Genomic DNA, 16,580 nt, shown 5'->3' on the forward strand with positions numbered 1-16,580 from the left:
CAAGCTATTTCTTTCCAAGAGACTTTTCATTGTTCGGCTGGCTCAAGTTTTTGGCTCGTTATAAATCACTGGACTGAATCCATTGAAGATTTATGAGCTGCTAAATATGCTGGCGAAACACAGGCGACTTTGGTGGCCTGGACATTTTAGCCAAAAAACTTTATCCACATATCAAACTTTAAAACGCAATTATCATATATGTATGGTAGATGGATGTATCCTGCCGCACAGTCTGAATTGCTCTTCTGTGTTGTTTTTTACTTGCGCAGATAAACAAAACAAGGTCCTAAATAAACAAAATGAGAAAAAGAATAAGCACAAAATGAGTAAAAAGTTGCACGAGACAAAAGTACAATTTGGTTTTAATTGAAAAATAGCAACAACAGCATAAACAAGCCCGAAAATTGAAACCAAAGGTGCAGGTTGGAATACGGGGTTGGATATGTTAGAAAATAGAAAGGTGGAATACTCGATTAATTAGAATTGTTTTTAAGTTTTGTTACCACCATTTTTAAGTGTCACCTTTTACTTCCGAGCTATTGGGAAATAATCTTATTAATGGCAAAATTCATCTATAAAGCCTTAACTCCTTTTCACACCTTTGAATCCTTAACCCAACCGCACTTAAAATGCCATTAACAAAAGCACAAGCAATTTTTACACTTTGCGTGCCAACAAGAGCAACCGAACCAATAACAAACAACAAACTAGCTGGCAAAAACAAGAGCAAGCCAAATAACAACAACACCCACTAAAATAGCATCAAACTGAGTTTTCTTTTTATTTATTTTCTCAACAACTTTTAACCTTTTTTCCAACTCATTTTCAAGTGTTTCCACTTAGTTGGTTGTTGTTCTTGTCATTGCTGCTGGCCAGGCCATTAGAAAAGGACAGATGGGTTCGGAGAGTTGGGTCCTTGGCAATCTTGATGGGGTTACCATTGTTTTTGTTGGCTTAAGTCAACAAGGTCGAGGGTTAATGAAAGTTGGCTTGAAAGCTCCGAGGTAGGTGGCTTCACGGTTTGCTGCTTAAGTTGTTGCAATACCTTCGGGAGGAGAGAGGGTTGGAGGCATAACAGTGTACACTTTTTAAATTATTTCCTATAATTAATTTTAAAAGTTGGTGCTCTTATATCTAATATAGTTCACTACCTTATCTTAAATTGTCTAGGAGGAAAGCGTTCGTCATCTGAGTTTCCGTGGTGTAGTGGTTATCACATCCGCCTAACACGCGGAAGGCCCCCGGTTCAATCCCGGGCGGAAACAGTTGGAATTTCTTTTGATTTCTACATATTTAAGAAATATTTTATTTATAATACCCATTAATTATAATATATATAGACTTTCGACTGATATTTAATAGTATTTATAGCTGCATCATGGCCTTAAACTTATCTCGTTGCTTCTGCTTCAAGGCCTCGTGCTTTTTGCGATCCACATTTTTAACCATGAAATCTTGAAATTTCCTGCGCATATCTAGCGATAGACCTGTATTCCGAAGGTCCAACCTCTCAAGAACCTTGTTGCAGCCAATTATCTTGATCAAGTGTTTGCCAAAGTCCTCTCCCAAAGAATTATTCGACAGATCTATTTCCAGCAGGGTTGTGTGTTGGCAGATCAGCATCATGAACAGTTTGGTAATCGTTTCTGTAATACCACAAGTTCCCAGGTCCAGCTCCTTGATGGGCATGACCTGAAGGGTGTTGAAGATGGCGGCAGCTCCGTCACTTTGGATGGGATTTAGCCGAAGCACCAGTTTCTTGAGTGGAACGTGCCGCAGGGTGCGACTAAGAATGTAAGCCCCTTCCTCAGCTGGATGAGAAATATTGTATTGAGCAAGAAATGAAACGAAAATTATTTATATACCTACTGATCTTGTTGTTGGTCAGATCGAGGACGGTAAGAGTGCCGAAGGACTCCTTGCCGCACGTCTCCAAGAAGCAGCGGATTCCCGCATCCCCCACTGCACAGTGCAGCAAGGACATCTCGGTCAGATGGTGACATCCTTTATCCAAGCTGTGAGCCAGGAATCGTAACTGATATGGCATTAACTTCGTGTTGTGCAGGCTGAAACTCAAAAGAATTGCAGGGGGGACTTTTGCGGGGAAGCCGGTCCTCACCAGAACTTCCGCAACTCGTGGCACTGACTGAGTCCCTTGGTCAAGTGTAGAATATCCCTGACAGTCAGTTGGTTGCAGCCCATTTGGTAATTGCAACCCACCGTCTTGGTGCTGTAACTCAGTCGCAGTTGGCGTAAATCCGGCAGATTGCTCAGTAGGTAATCAAGCGGAATGTGATCTGTAGATGGGTGGGAAACAGCGAAGTTTTCATACCCTCGGATATTTGATAAAAACTCCCAAATAAACTTTAAGAAAGTTGAGAAAATGCAATCAATGCTTAATGCTGGAAGTATAAATGCCATGCGTCCAAGTAGCATCCTAGTTCTAAGTAATCCCAGGGTACTTCCCATTCGTGACTCACCATTCGCGTCGGTTGTGGGCGGGGCGGGCTGAAGGAAACTTATATCCAACTGATTTATGTACGCCGCACAGATGTCCAGGACGACCTGAACGTTGCCCTCCTGCTCGTAGTCGCCCGTCGGCATGTTTTCAATAAACTCCTGCACATGTCGCTCCATGTAGATGTTGATCCAGGGCCGCTCCCTGCCCCGCGCCTGAAGTGGGGCGCTCCTCCAGCGCTGGCCGTAGCAGCGCTGCCAGAAGAAGTCCTCGCGGATGTGGGCGCTGAGCAGCTGCAGCGGCAGCTGCGTGTCCAGATGGCTAAGGAGGTAGTTGCGGTCCTCGCGACGACCCAGCTGCCGGTACAGCGGCAACTCTGCGGATGAGCAATGTCTGGATCTTATCAGCTCGGTAAGGACTGCCGGACTGGCTACTTTCTGGGTAAACTTATCTAAGCACTAGCTCATGGGAAATACAAAAATAATATTTGACACACACAAAATCAAACATATCCATGCAACCTACAAAAAAACCAATCTTAAAGCTATTGGTCTTCAAAGGTTCTAAAATCGAATGGCCAATTTCGGAGTTTTTCTGTCAAGTTTATAGTCAAATGCTCACCACTCCAATTCTCGACGATGGCATCGAGTACAAGATGTCGCAGACTTTTCGCTTGATTGGTCTGGTCCTCCTGGTCTTCGCTGGGGATCTGGATGGTGTCCACTGATTTATCGCCGACTTTGGGCAACTTGACATCGGTGAGATTGAAGTAGGCCTTGAAGGTGTCAATGGAAACGGTGCTGGGGAACTCGCAGTACGTGAAATCCATTTTAACAAATGTCGTTTCTCGAAATATGCAAACTCCAGTTACTGATATAGTTTATTAGTTCGGCTTTTTGGCTGCCAGGAAACGGTTGTCAACGAAGGCGCTTTATTGATATTCCACTATTACAAAAGGTTGCAATGGGGAGTGGACTCTTTCCGAATAATATTGTGAGTATAAATGGTGTTTAAAGTTAAAATCAAAAGAAGACCAAATTATTAGGTTACCCAAAAAACATCACAATTAAAGATGACTTAAAGTCAGGGCAATTTCCGTCTTATTTTCCTAGACTATCTTTGCTTTTCCAACTGAAATATTAGCATAACAAAGTCGTTTTGGGCTGCGGGATAAAACCTCAAGTGGCAAGCCGATTATGACCCTAATTACATGACATTACAAGTCAGCGTTTATCCCACTCAACACTCACCACTCACCACTCACCACCGCCCACGAGCCCCACAGGACCCTTGGGAGTATCAAAAGTATTGACTTGGCATCTTTCATTGCGGCCAATCAAGGCGGATATCTACCTGGGGATTAGGCCAGCTGACATGACTTGCCTTGGTCCTTCGCGGAAGTCAAAGTCAGGGCTTCTTGGCTGGCTGGTGTAATTTTTACGGCTTAACTAGGACTCCGCCGTGTCTGCGAAAAATGCAAAGTATATTCACGCATAAAACGCGTTATTTATGTCTCGGCCTCGACAACGCGTCGACCGAGAATTAATAACCAACCCCGCGATGGATGCTGCCATGATGCGCATTATTATGGCCAAATTATACACCTTATAAAACAGTTGGGCGCGCTTCTCTGCCGAAACCAAATTTTTATGTAAAGCAATTTATTTTGAATTATTTTTATGGCACTTAGCGGTTGCGGTGCTTGCACACATTGCTGGAAAAAAACACATTGGCCAAAAGGCTGACTAGTCAAAAATTTGTTTCTCATGGCCTACGTTTGTCTGTAGATGGGTCTTCGAACCCCAAAGGATTTCCCAAGTGGTTCGGTTATTGTGTAAATTTCGCTCAATGAAATATGGGAAATCGATGGGCACTTTGACAGGAGGATGAGCAGTTGAATGATTTTGCGTGTTACTAAGTAGAAACCGATTTTAATAATTCAAGCTTCGACATTTCACATTTCTAGACTATATTTTAGTCTTTTATTATGCAAGTACTAAAAGTACATATGAGTAGTAAGACTGATAAAGAATCAAAAATTATATCTCAAGTTAACTCCGGTGCCGAAATCGGACTTTCCGCGCATCGGTCCCCTCAAGTGATGATTGGCACTTCCGGTGGCGTTGAGATTGAGGTTTCCACTTGGAGAGGTATACAGATTCGCAGTGCCAGAAGCCTGGACGGCGGTCATACCAAACTGCGGCACCCTAGTAACCCCCACTGCCGCCTGGTGACCCGCTCCAGTTTGCAAATTGAGTCCACCACCAAACTGATCGTGTGATCGACTATGACTGTGGAAGGCAGTGGCATTCAGGGCGGCGTTGTTGCTCTGGAAGAGATTGGCTTGGGCTGCGGCAGTGGTGGTGCTGCCCATGCCCTCGATGTGGCCATGCTGCAGCGATAGAGCATGGCCATTGCTGTGGGGTGAGAAAATAGGTTATAACATTATTATATTTAGGTATATGGACATTCTTAACAACCTTTCGGGAGTTAATTAAGAAACATTTGTTCTAGGCATAAAGTGGACTTACGCGTTGACCGCTCCATAAACTCCCTTGGTGACTGGACCACCAGCGCCTGGAGTGGAGGCGAATACTCCGGCCCGAGCGCTGGCAAGATCATCCCCGACCCTCAATCCGCACTGGGCGGTTGCCTCTCCGGTTTTCGGGTTTCCTGTAGCTTGGCACTCCATTTAAAAGGATTCCTTGATTTCGTCTTTCTGCTTGGGCTATATTTCGTAGTTTGAATGACTGCATATTCCCGACGGTCGCTTTTATAGTCCGATGTCTTTTGTCGGAAAAGTTCCCCCATGCTTCTTTGGTGACTTCCCCGTGACTTTTCTCTTGTCTGTTAATCATTCTATAATACACAGCTATATGCAATTGTTTTTCCCCTTTAGATATTGTGAATAATCTCAGTGGGACTCCCAAATGCCGCAAATTTAAACATCAGAAGATAAAAACAAACCAAAAATTTAAAATGGTTCTTCCCAATCAAAAAACACGAAAATAAGTTCACATAAATTGTTTTCTTTTGATTGAGTTCCCCCTTAAGATCTTCTATTTGAAGAGCATATAATTTAGGCTACCCTATTTTAAATTAGAATTGGGCGAGGCAATTATGAGAAATTTGTCAGTCTTATGTCGCATGGCGCCGTGGCTTAGTTGGTTAAAGCGCCTGTCTAGTAAACAGGAGATCGTGAGTTCGAATCTCGCCGGGGCCTACACAAGAAGTTTGTGTCACTACTTTTTGTTTTTGATATCTTTTTAATCAAGTATTTTATCTGTATTGTACATTTTAAAATCAATACTTGACCTTGAACTTATTTTTAATGATCCATGATACCTTCAACCACCCACCAGTGAAGTTTCCAAATTTTCAAACTCAGTGCAAGTGGCGCCGTGGCTTAGTTGGTTAAAGCGCCTGTCTAGTAAACAGGAGATCGTGAGTTCGAATCTCGCCGGGGCCTTCTCAAACGCGAATTGTGTTGTGGATGTTTTTTTTCCTGCGGGGTATTCAGCGCAGTACGTTGCAGCTGTCAGTCTTTTGGAATCAGAATAAAGGGAAAGCCCTGGTTTTTCTTTTGCACGTCTGCCCCGATGACAGCTGACAAAAAGTTTGGTCGGCGTAAACAGTGGCCACGCACTCAGAATCACCACCACCTCGCACATCCTTCTCGACATCAACCTGTTGTTGTCCTTGCAGTGGCGTTGCATAACGGAAGCCGTCCGGCGGAAATGTTCGACAGCATGTTGCGATGTTGTCCACCGCAAGGTGAAAAAAAAGACCGGAGGTCCGGGGCCTCGTATATTTGCCTTGCAAATGGAACGAACGGCTTTTCAATTTCACCCGCTTTTTGCGATAAAGGGGACTCCCAGCAATTAGCCGGCAGTCCGCAGCCAGCTTATTTGTTTCAATTTATTTACATGCACTCGCTACTGGCTTATCTTGCTTTTTTTATACACAAGCGCACTCAAGCCCACCGATAACTCCGGGCCATATAATTATGTAACAATGAAGGGAAAACAAACTTCTGACAAGCCGAACAATGCTATTTTATATTTATAAATTTCATTTACAGCGTCCTTTCTGCTTGTAAATCGGATACAGCAATGTCCTCTTCTAATTTCCCCCCGAGAATTAATATCTCGGTGTCTGCTGCGGGATTTCACTTATCGGATACAAAAGTTAGGTGAACGATTCCCTTTTGATGATCTCAAAGTTTGGCCATCTCCACTGAAATATCCCCCAATATTTGCCCAGACCGCATAAGCCCAGTTGCTGGCCCCCAACAACATGTGTTCAAACATATATCATTCGCAATGCTCTAACGCCCACCCCAAAAAAGCTGATCCAAGCCTCATCGTCACCAGAGATTTTTAGCAATTGTCAGCAATTTTCTCAATGGAAGGACAGCCCAGAAACTATCGCACAAAACCACTAAGCAAATGTCCCTCGTCCAGGACGATGTGTGCTGTGTATTTTTCTGATTATCCTGGACGGTCAGTCCGGCCGAAGTCGCACACAGTGGGCGTGTACATAGCTAAGGCATTAACATAATTTATGTGGTTCCGCCGGATTTGGCATTGTCGTAAAAAAGGACACTCCATTGTCCGTTTCGAGCTTCTAGCTTTGAGCTTCGATAACAAAGGCAAAGCCCGGCCGAGGATTGTGGTTTTTATTGTTTTGATGGCAACAAAGTTTGTGGAAAGTTTCCCTAGACTCTAATTTCGTTTGTAGTTTTTCTGTTGACTTTGCGTATTTTTTTAATTAAATGAATTTCGGGTTGGAGAAATCAAATAGTTGCCAGCTAATCTATGCAGCCATAACTCAAATTTTCGAAGGATATTTGGCGGGGTGTATGAAGTTCATGGTCCGTAAAAACGTGCGAAATTTTCATGGGCGCGTGAATTTTCACAGCCTTTGGTGGTTTTTGTTTTTGTTTTTCCAGACACGGACGTGCGCCACCTCCTTTTTTACCTCTTACTGATTGTTGTCACCTGTTTTTTGCACATTTTATTCGCAGGCCACCTGCTAAAAGTTGGGTATGCATGGCTTACAAGTTGGTGTTTTTCTTGATTCAATGAGTAGTGTGTCCAGAGCTGCACAGCATTACAGGGTGTTTATGCGACGCATTATCTTCAATTGCCTAAAATGTTAGTACACCTGGCACGCAGAACTCATAACTCAAAACGTTTTTGTTGCCCTACACAAAAAGCTTGTAATGCGGAAAAATAAAATCAAGCAGCAAAAGTCAAAAACTTCAAGTTTTTCTTAACATTTAATAATGAAAGATTGCTCGTACGTGCGGTTTGCGAGTATTTACGTGGGAAAGGATAAAATGTGTATACACTGCAACTGCTATATACAAATATTTGTTATACTTAAATGTTTTTTAACATATAGTATGTACATTTGATTCGAATAATAAAAAAGTAATCCTTCTGGAGATGCGGGGCATCGATCCCCGTACCTCTCACATGCTAAGCGAGCGCTCTACCATCTGAGCTACATCCCCGATGTGGGCGGCAATAACTTCTTTTGACCGTATGTATGAAGAATAAGTGGTATAGAGTTTTATTTAAATTGATTTTGTATTATTTGCTTTAGTTTTAATTTTATCAAAAGTTATTTTTGGATTTCATATAAATGTTTCCAATTTTAGGTTATATACATATAACATCAGCAAGAAATAATGCCTAAACAAAGAAATCGTTTTAAATTATTTTCATTCGAATACTGATATCTGTTTAATTTAAGAAATAAATGCATTTTAGTACTTGTAGAGATTTCCGTGGGTAACTAGGGCAGCCTTGAAAGCTATTGTATTAATAAAATTTCACGGTTTGTTCGCTCTGACGAAGTTACAGCACTTGAATATTCATTACAAGGCCCATTAGGCAGCCTGTCTTCGTGGGACTCCATGAGTTGGAGTTGAGATCCGACGCAGCAGTTCACCCAGAGATTTCAGTAGATGCAGTTGGGAAAATGTCTGTGCTTCAGATTGTATTTTTGCTGATCCTGGTCAATAGCAACGGATCTCAGAAAACCGAAATGGACGTGGATGAGGATGGAGACCCAGATCAGTTAGGACCAGAACCCATCGACGGACGATCGTTTTTCTTTCTGGGCACCTTGTTTCGGCGCTGGCGTAACCGTTGGATGGCCTATCACAATCCGGACCCCATTTTCGCCGGCCCCGCTTATCCCATATCTGGGTATTACAATTGCCCCGTATATGGCTGCAACCCGGCGGCTATTGGTCCACAACCAGGTTACTACGCTACACCCGCCGGATTTTACACCATGCCCCTGAATCAGCAGCAGGCTCAGGGGAACAGCAATGTCTATATCTATCAGAGTGATCAAAATTCTGCATCGGCTGGAACTCCCATTGGATATGGGTATCTCAGTGGGACATCGCCCATAAGACCAGCTCCGCCTTTTCCTCCACCACCAACTGGTATGCCACCGCCTTCATCCGTTGGTACGGTAACGGCGACCGCAGGTGTGTATTCTGGACCAGGAGCAGGACCTGGACAACGGCCAGGACCGTTTCCAATACCCCTACCTCAGCTGGGGTGAATGGGAATAACAAGTAGCTGGAGGAAGCGCTCGCCCAAGTAAACAGAGCAGACAAAGTAAAAGAAAACAATACAATTTTAATTGAAATGTGTGTGTCAAAAAAAGTTAAGTAAGAAGAGATAAAATTAAGTTTTCGAATCCAAAAACGCAACCTATAGCTTCAACTCAGACATGAAAACTCCAATATCCTACAAACTTAAGTATTTCAGTGCTTAACAATAATGAACTATAAGAGAAGGGTATTTAACTATTTAATTACAAAACCCTTAAAATGAAATGTTCCCATTGCCTGGTATCAATAAATTTAAATGAAAAGCGTTCATCTGTGCAATTAAAATCATTTTGTTTACATTACCAACTAGATTGCGAAAGTGGCGCAGCTCCCCGGAAAAATCCTCAAAAAGGGTTACCCACGCACACACTCACACGTCCATTTATCCATTAACGCCAAAGGAAAAACTCCACAAGCAATCTGCATAAACAAACTCATCATCATCCTCACCAACTGAAGGATGAGCTCGAAGTTCCGAACGAGCCAAGCTGAGCTCCGATGCTCTGGCATTTGTTTTGATTCCATCATAAACCATAAGATAGCTGCAGACGAGGATGGCTGATGAAGTGGTTGCAAGCTGCCCAAGGAGCTGGGGAGAGATTCAATTGTTTGGCAAATAAATGCCCGGCAGCATAATGGATGGCCATCCATTGGCCCGGTCAGCTCCGTGTCCGCTCCTGTTATTATTTTTATATAACTTGCGAAAATAATAATAGAGCTTGCCCATGCCCAAGGGCGTGGCAGAGCAAACAACCAAGCGACAGTTGAATAAACAGAAGTGTGAAAGTGCAGATAGTGAAGGGATCTGACCACCGGAATCTGTTTTTCCACATATTGAGGCGTTGCTTGACTCCTGTCCAATTCTCTGCTTCTTCATATGCATTCGTCCTGGAGTTTATTTATGTTTGTTCTAGGACAACGAGAAAAAGCAAGTGGGAGCTCTCCTTCCAGACTTAATTGACAGGTGTTTGTGCTTTCTTTCAAACAACTTTCACTGACCGGAAACGGAAATGAAATGCATAAGTTTGCTTCAAAGAGTCCGCATTGCTCAATTCTTATCTATTTCCAAGCATTCAAGGCTAAAACGAGATATCACGACCAAGAAACAAGTTATGTGGGCAATCACCAAATGAATTGTCCAAAATATATGAATTTAAACAGCAGCGCTGCCTAGTTAGACATTTAGACACAACTATTCGCAACGGGGATGTAGCTCAGATGGTAGAGCGCTCGCTTAGCATGTGAGAGGTACGGGGATCGATGCCCCGCATCTCCAGTCGGTAAATCGATTTTTTATCAAAATTATATATTAAAAAAATTTATTTTTTTTATGTATAAATTATAAATTTAATTAACATAAAAATATATTACCTTTCAAAAAGTTCAGACGGGCTCAACCGGGATTTGAACCCGGGACCTCTCGCACCCAAAGCGAGAATCATACCCCTAGACCATTGAGCCGCTTGTCCGCAGGGCTCCTAACTACGCATTTTAGTTTATATCGCTATGCAAACGAGTAAATACTTTGTGACAACAAAAATACGGTTGCAAAGAAACAAGCAAAACCACTTTAATTAAGAAAAAGATAAAATAACATTCGATTGGGAAAAAAGAAACTATCAGTTGGAGATGCGGGGCATCGATCCCCGTACCTCTCACATGCTAAGCGAGCGCTCTACCATCTGAGCTACATCCCCTTGTGTTGATTAGGCAGCCAATATAATAACATGGCCGGCTTGTGTTTTTCTCGTGAATTTTTATTTAATACTCAATGTCAACAACTTATAAATCAAATAATACTTTTGGAGGTACAAAAATTGTGGTCTTAGCCATAATATCCACCGTACGGATTGCCGTAGCCGCCTCCGAAGCCTCCGCCAAAGCCACCTGGATAACCACCAGGAAGACCGCCCGTATATCCGCCTCCTCCAATTGGGTATCCACCGCCGAATCCGCCCCCATATGCGGGAACTGGCACTGGGTAGGGCTGGGGTTGCGGACGATTGCCACCCAAAAGGCCGCCTAACAAATTACCGAATAGTCCTCCACCGCCACCGCCACCGCCTCCTCCAAGGAGTCCTCCTCCTCCACCGAGGAGATTTCCAAGGATGCGATTGTCTACTTGGCCACCTGTAGGCTGAGCTCCAGTTCCAGGCGAAGGCCGCTGCTGTGGATATTCATATTGAGCGTATGAACAAGCGCAAAGCGAAAGGAGCACCACCAGCTTTTAAAAAGGGAAAATATTCCATTAGAAAATGTTTGATCTTCTGTATAATAAGACGCTACTCACCGAACAGCTAATCTTGACCATGTTTCTAGTTCGTCTTAAATGTGACTGACTTGCTTAGCCACCGATTGTTTCAGTTTTTATAGCAATGTTCTAAAAAACTTACGCCCACATTACTCCGGAACACGACCAATAGGCGACCTTCAACCCATCTAAACTTAACCGACTTCAATGTTTTTCACACGGTTTCTTATACATTGCTGTTAGATGCTGCGACTAAGTTTTGGCACAATAAAAATTGATGGGTTCGATAAACTGGTTATGAATCAAGTTTTTGCAAGTTCTTTGAACTACGCACGAAAAGGAAGTTCAGGAAGTGCTGGGCATTGCTATAAATACAGCGGTTCCAAACTTGGCAACGCTTAGATCCAATAGAGAACATGAGGCAAAACAAGGTGAGTGTGTAACTTCTATACCTTCACTTTAGATGACATGATTTCCCTTTCGCAGATAACGATTTTGGGTCTGGCCCTGCTGCTTTGCTTAGGGCTTGCACACTCACATGGTTTTGGTGGAAAGTTCGGAGGAGGTTACGCCCCTGTCTACAACAACTTTGTCCCATATCCAGTTGCCCAACCGATTCCAGTGGCCCAGCCTGTTCCAGTTCCAGTGGCTATTCCTCAACCAATTCCAGTCCCAGTCCCGCAACCAGTAGTTATTCCTATCAAACACGGATGGAAGGGCGGTCTAGGTCTAGGTGGATTTGGCGGAGGTTATGGCGGCGGTTTCGGAGGCTACCAGAACTTTGCCTCTGCCTCCTCATTTAGCTCTGCCAGTTCATTTGGCGGTGGCTATGGCGGCTTAGGCGGTGGCATCTTTAGAAGGCGCTAGGAGTATTGTTCTATGTTTACTAAATATATATTTTAGATTGTTACATCAGAGAATGTATTTATATTTGTCTCTAAACGCAGATGGTGTATTTCCATTCACCTTAAAATGCATTCATAAAAATGCATTGCTCAGCTCAGCTTGAAATAAGCAAACAGCCGCATACCTGGCATGAGGCTCAATGGTCTAGGGGTATGATTCTCGCTTTGGGTGCGAGAGGTCCCGGGTTCAAATCCCGGTTGAGCCCAGCTGTATTATTTTTGTCGTTCAACAAAATTTAATAATTTTTGTTCCCAAATGTTCTGGGAAATTAAGAAAATATTTAATTAAAAAAAAATATGGCTAAAGCGAAAGAACCATATTTACGGATTTCAACCCCAATGGCTCATTACTGTTTTCAAATTATTACCTAAGGGTACTATAATATTTATTTATGGTGGCGCTTTTAGCCCTAAAATTCACCTTAAAAAATATAAAAATAAATTAAAAAAAAGGCGATCTGTTTTCGCCCGGGTTCGAACCGGGGACCTTGTGCGTGTGAAGCACACGTGATAACCACTACACTACGAAAACGTCATGAAATGCAACGTTTAAGCCAACAATATATATGCTATATTGTTTACAGGACACAATAAGGACTAGCCAGCAAGACTTAGCTTCCCACTTTTTACAATTGGAGACAAACAATCCTCTGTCCTTCCTAAAGTTTCAGCTAGGATTTATTTTATGACTTTGAATAAAAAAGAAGATAGATTTGGAAAGCCGAAGTTTTTATGCACTTGCAGTATTTATATATTCGAAAAACGTGGTTATACCGAATAAAACACGTTACAATCAGAAACAACGAAACTTTGAATTATTTTCTTATATTTTTGACTGTTCCTATTGTAATTATATGTTGTAGTCGCCCGATTTTGATCATAATAAATTATCATTATTATCAAAAACTGTTGTGTATACATGTATAAATCAGAACGGTTTGAAATCAAAGTCGAGGAAGGTACAATGATATAATGTTATAGTAACCTATTTCAGATAGTCAAATATATCATTTACTCCGTTGCAAACATCTAAAAATCAATATAAATAGGATTCACTAATACAAAAACTAACCCTCAATGATTAAAAATATAATAATCGGTGGCGCCATCTATGTTTCAATTATTGGTTTCGTTTCCTCTATGGTTGGCAGTCTCCAACAATTTTCGTTAGATGGTGCCAAAATGTAAAATGTACACAAAGATGTCTGTAAGAGGCTCGAACCAAAGCCACTAGAATTATAGAAGGATAACAGCACTTTGAGTGTTTGTTAACACTTCGCATACGGAACGAACTGGAAGTGGCAAATATTGGGAAAGTGTCGTTTATTTCTTCGCCAAACTCGAAAGTCGAAGCTATTATAATTATATGTAGCTCCAAAGAAAGTAGTCTAGCTGGTCCAAAGTGTCAAATTAGGCGGTCACCAAACAAGTCTTTCTTTCAATAAGCTGTATAACATGTTTCCGGCTTGTTGGAACCACCGCTCCTACATTCATACCGTCCTAACCGTCCTAAAAACATTGAGAAAAACGCCCTAAAATAGGAACCATTACCAACTTGCCCTGAATCTTAGAAAAGTTAAGCCTAAAAATTGTCCATAATTTTTTTACCTTGAGTTTTCTTGAGTTAAGTATAGGGCGAGTCTTTCTTAATTCTAGGGTCCTTTTTTCCTTGTTTTAGGGTAGGTGGACTTTGAATTCCTCCGATCACCATTGACTGTAACTTTCTGGAAAACATTATTTTTGAAGAAGTACGGACCAACGATTCCACCAGACCGTAAAGCGCAGCAAACATTCATTTTTTCTGGATGTAACGGTGTTTAGACATACACTTGGGGATTACCTGCACTCTATATGCGGCAGTTTTGTTTGTTGACGTCGCTATTCAACGATGCACTTCATCGCTAAACGATAAAATAAATGTAGTGCATACATATTCCGCACAAAACCATTATTTTCGCAATAAAATTCACTATTTGCAAGCGATGTTAAGGCGTGAGTCTGTTCAAGTGAATTGCCACACCAAACTGATAAAAAATCACTTAACAGCTGTTAAATCGGTCGTCATCTTTAACAGTAATGCCTACTTACAGTTCTACACTTCGAAAAAAACACCCCTATAACAATATTGTGTAAAAACTCTAGCTTCTAAAGGGGCAAAAAAAATATAAAAAGTCGTACAATTATAAGTGCGATAATAATGCGATAATTAATAGTGCAGCACAAGCTCTACGAACAGTACTTTCGTCATGATGACGAGACTGTGCATTCAATTGCATTCGTGTACTTTGCAGCTGTGACTCATTTTCAATATCCATGGGCTGGATTGGCGGATCATCATAAGCGTCATCGACATCCATTGGTTCTACAAGTTCGACTTTTCTAGAAAATCGCTTAAATCGTTTCTTTGACAGTAAGCTTTGGAGCTTCTTTGAGCTTATTCGCATAGTAGATGATGATTTAGCCTCAAGCTCATAAGCGTCATCGACATCCATGGGCTCTACAAGTGCAACTTGTCTAGAAGATCGCTTGGATCGTTTCTTTGACAGTAAGCTTGGGAGCTTCTTTGAGCTTTTCCGCGTAGCAGATGATTTAGCCCTCATATTGTTTTTAAGCTTTCTTTGTACTATATTTTTTTACAATTCAAACAAATTACTCTGAATCTTTCTTCGTACTATCTATACAGTTTGTATAAAATTCTGGTTTGGGTCTCTGGGTCTGGCTCCCGGGGGGCATAGCAAATTTTTGCTTCCAATCTATACAGTTTGTATAAAATTCTGGTCGTCGTCTGGGGGTCTCTGGCTGGATCCCGGGGCTCTCGGCTCTGTCTCGCTCAAGCAAATTTTTGCTTCCAATGTTTCTTGGAACTATCTATACCGTTTGTATAAAATTCTGGTCTGGGTGTCTCTGGGTCTGGGTCTGGCTCCCGGGGGGCTCAGCAAATTTTTGCTTCCAATCTTATTTTGTACTATCTATACAGTTTGTATAAAAACCTGGTCTGGGTCTAGGGTGTCTGGGTTCTTGGCTCCCCCGGCGGGCTCAACAAATTTTTGCTATCAATCTTTTTTCGTACTATATATAGTTCAATATAAAAAATCGAATCGTCTGCTTCGGCGGCAACAGCCGGAGCCCGTAGGCTCTGGCCGGGTATGATAGCGCGGGAGGGGATCTCTAAGAGTGCCTACTTAAGCGTCCGGCCGCAGAACAAGCACTTGAGAATTGTAGTCATTTGTAATTTGTAGACTGCATACTTGCAGTATGCATACTGCATACTTAACTGGGGAACTTTAAGCTCACATAAGAAAAGCTTTTCTTCTTTATATTCAACCATCAGGTTATTTATCTTCACTCTGTTTTTATATTTTAAATAGTATTACCTAAATTTGAATTGTACAATCTAGTTAATAATTAACATTTAGCCCATAATAGTACACAATGATACGCGGGTACATATTTGCTTATTACTTTATGCTTCTAGTTCCGCTGGGTTTCTGAGTTTTTGGGCATTCTGTTATAATTTGTATTTCTCTTTTGACTATCGACAAAAAAAAAATTCAATTACAATTGGACCTTTTATTAAATATTATCAATAATTTATTATTAAATAATTGTGCTAATTTCTTTTGTTTTCGTATTCTGTTGCCATTTTTTATACCCCTTACTCGCAGAGTAAACGGGTATGCTAGGTTCGTTAAAAAGTATGTAACCGGCATAAGAAAGCTTTTCCGACCATATAAAGTATTTATATTCTTGATCAGAGCATCAATAGCCGAGTCGATCTGGCCATGTCCGTCTGTCCGTCCGTTTGTCTGTCTGTCCGTCTGTCTGTCCGTCTGAACGTCGAGTTCTCAGGAACTACAAAAGCTAGAAAGTTGAGATTCAGCATGCAGTCTCCAGAGTCATAGGCACAGCGAAAGTTTGTTGACTAATGTTGCCACGCCTACCCTAACGTCCACAAACCACCCAAAACTGCCACGCCCACACTTTTGAAAAATATTTTAAGTTTCGATTGCCAAAATTATTTTTGCCACGCCCATTCTAACGACCACAAACCACCAAAAACTGCCGCTGTGAAAATTTGCACTAGGTGAGTAACGCGAATCAGATAGTCGGAGAACTCGACTATAGCGTTCTCTCTTGTTTGTTTTAATTTTCCTCGATGGGTGCTGGTTATCAAATATTTTATCATTTAGTTAACGATCTTTAAGTTTATGTTTTACGCTTCTTCTTCTTGCTTATTATCAGTAGAAGTATTATTATTTGTGGTTTTCATTACGACAATACATGTATGTATATACAGTTGCGAAAAAAATAATAGCAGCACCCTAACGT

General features: G+C 41.7%; 5 protein-coding genes and 9 non-coding genes across 16 annotated transcripts; 7 read left to right on the plus strand and 7 right to left on the minus strand.

Annotated features, from left to right (window-relative positions):
* Window positions 1–1,192: 1,192 nt before the first annotated feature.
* Window positions 1,193–1,265, plus strand: Trnav-aac. The gene has a single exon. It is a non-coding gene; the product is annotated as a tRNA-Val (tRNA).
* A 59-nt stretch (window positions 1,266–1,324) lies between these two features.
* Window positions 1,325–3,302, minus strand: LOC122620322. The gene is made up of 5 exons (XM_043797731.1): window positions 3,080–3,302; window positions 2,481–2,834; window positions 2,120–2,297; window positions 1,870–2,066; window positions 1,325–1,811 (listed from the first exon to the last, which is right to left on the minus strand). The coding sequence occupies exons 1-5, from the start codon at window positions 3,285–3,287 to the stop codon at window positions 1,366–1,368; spliced, it is 1,383 nt and encodes a 460-aa protein (XP_043653666.1). The 5' UTR covers window positions 3,288–3,302; the 3' UTR covers window positions 1,325–1,365.
* A 12-nt stretch (window positions 3,303–3,314) lies between these two features.
* Window positions 3,315–12,213, plus strand: LOC122620321 (protein FAM98B). The gene is made up of 3 exons (XM_043797730.1): window positions 3,315–3,451; window positions 11,590–11,777; window positions 11,833–12,213. Exons 2-3 carry the CDS (start codon window positions 11,763–11,765, stop codon window positions 12,211–12,213), a joined length of 396 nt encoding a protein of 131 aa, XP_043653665.1. The 5' UTR covers window positions 3,315–3,451; window positions 11,590–11,762.
* LOC122620317 lies at window positions 3,337–9,151 on the plus strand. Of its 3 annotated transcripts, none has more exons than XM_043797725.1 (2): window positions 3,337–3,451; window positions 8,329–9,151. In XM_043797725.1, exon 2 carries the CDS (start codon window positions 8,447–8,449, stop codon window positions 9,041–9,043), a length of 597 nt encoding a protein of 198 aa, XP_043653660.1. In that variant the 5' UTR covers window positions 3,337–3,451; window positions 8,329–8,446; the 3' UTR covers window positions 9,044–9,151. The 3 variants fall into 3 exon arrangements, with proteins under 3 accessions (XP_043653660.1, XP_043653659.1, XP_043653661.1); XM_043797724.1 differs by having other exon boundaries at window positions 3,351–3,451; window positions 8,323–9,151; XM_043797726.1 differs by having other exon boundaries at window positions 3,442–3,451; window positions 8,350–9,151.
* On the minus strand, window positions 4,489–5,185 carry LOC122620318 (attacin-A). The gene is made up of 2 exons (XM_043797727.1): window positions 4,990–5,185; window positions 4,489–4,875 (listed from the first exon to the last, which is right to left on the minus strand). The coding sequence occupies exons 1-2, from the start codon at window positions 5,148–5,150 to the stop codon at window positions 4,491–4,493; spliced, it is 546 nt and encodes a 181-aa protein (XP_043653662.1). The 5' UTR covers window positions 5,151–5,185; the 3' UTR covers window positions 4,489–4,490.
* Window positions 5,608–5,681, plus strand: Trnat-agu. The gene has a single exon. It is a non-coding gene; the product is annotated as a tRNA-Thr (tRNA).
* On the plus strand, window positions 5,854–5,927 carry Trnat-agu. The gene has a single exon. It is a non-coding gene; the product is annotated as a tRNA-Thr (tRNA).
* Window positions 7,904–7,976, minus strand: Trnaa-agc. Its single transcript has one exon. It is a non-coding gene; the product is annotated as a tRNA-Ala (tRNA).
* On the plus strand, window positions 10,299–10,371 carry Trnaa-agc. Its single transcript has one exon. It is a non-coding gene; the product is annotated as a tRNA-Ala (tRNA).
* Trnap-ugg lies at window positions 10,485–10,556 on the minus strand. The gene has a single exon. It is a non-coding gene; the product is annotated as a tRNA-Pro (tRNA).
* Trnaa-agc lies at window positions 10,720–10,792 on the minus strand. The gene has a single exon. It is a non-coding gene; the product is annotated as a tRNA-Ala (tRNA).
* Window positions 10,921–11,406, minus strand: LOC122620319 (glycine-rich cell wall structural protein). The gene is made up of 2 exons (XM_043797728.1): window positions 11,386–11,406; window positions 10,921–11,319 (listed from the first exon to the last, which is right to left on the minus strand). The coding sequence occupies exons 1-2, from the start codon at window positions 11,404–11,406 to the stop codon at window positions 10,921–10,923; spliced, it is 420 nt and encodes a 139-aa protein (XP_043653663.1).
* A 172-nt stretch (window positions 12,214–12,385) lies between the features above and the next one.
* Trnap-ugg lies at window positions 12,386–12,457 on the plus strand. Its single transcript has one exon. It is a non-coding gene; the product is annotated as a tRNA-Pro (tRNA).
* Window positions 12,458–12,710: 253 nt separating this feature from the next.
* Trnav-cac lies at window positions 12,711–12,783 on the minus strand. The gene has a single exon. It is a non-coding gene; the product is annotated as a tRNA-Val (tRNA).
* Window positions 12,784–16,580: the final 3,797 nt, after the last annotated feature.

This window comes from Drosophila teissieri, chromosome 3R (genome assembly GCF_016746235.2).
Source record: "Drosophila teissieri strain GT53w chromosome 3R, Prin_Dtei_1.1, whole genome shotgun sequence".
Taxonomy (NCBI): domain Eukaryota; kingdom Metazoa; phylum Arthropoda; class Insecta; order Diptera; family Drosophilidae; genus Drosophila; species Drosophila teissieri.

Bases quoted from the DNA above. Each gene is read 5' to 3' on its own strand.
- LOC122620319 (XM_043797728.1), bottom strand. From the start codon at position 11,406: ATGGTCAAGATTAGCTGTTCG. The intron at 11,320-11,385 runs GTGAGTAGCGTC...CCTTTTTAAAAG, and splicing joins TGGTCAAGATTAGCTGTTCG to CTGGTGGTGCTCCTTTCGCT.
- LOC122620317 (XM_043797725.1), top strand. From the start codon at position 8,447: ATGTCTGTGCTTCAGATTGTATTTTTGCTGATCCTGGTCAATAGCAAC.
- LOC122620318 (XM_043797727.1), bottom strand. From the start codon at position 5,150: ATGGAGTGCCAAGCTACAGGAAACCCGAAAACCGGAGAGGCAACCGCC. The intron at 4,876-4,989 runs GTAAGTCCACTT...CTCACCCCACAG, and splicing joins GTTTATGGAGCGGTCAACGC to CAATGGCCATGCTCTATCGC.
- LOC122620322 (XM_043797731.1), bottom strand. From the start codon at position 3,287: ATGGATTTCACGTACTGCGAGTTCCCCAGCACCGTTTCCATTGACACC. The intron at 2,298-2,480 runs GTGAGTCACGAA...ACCCATCTACAG, and splicing joins GCCCACAACCGACGCGAATG to ATCACATTCCGCTTGATTAC. The intron at 2,067-2,119 runs GTGAGGACCGGC...TTTGAGTTTCAG, and splicing joins CACGAGTTGCGGAAGTTCTG to CCTGCACAACACGAAGTTAA.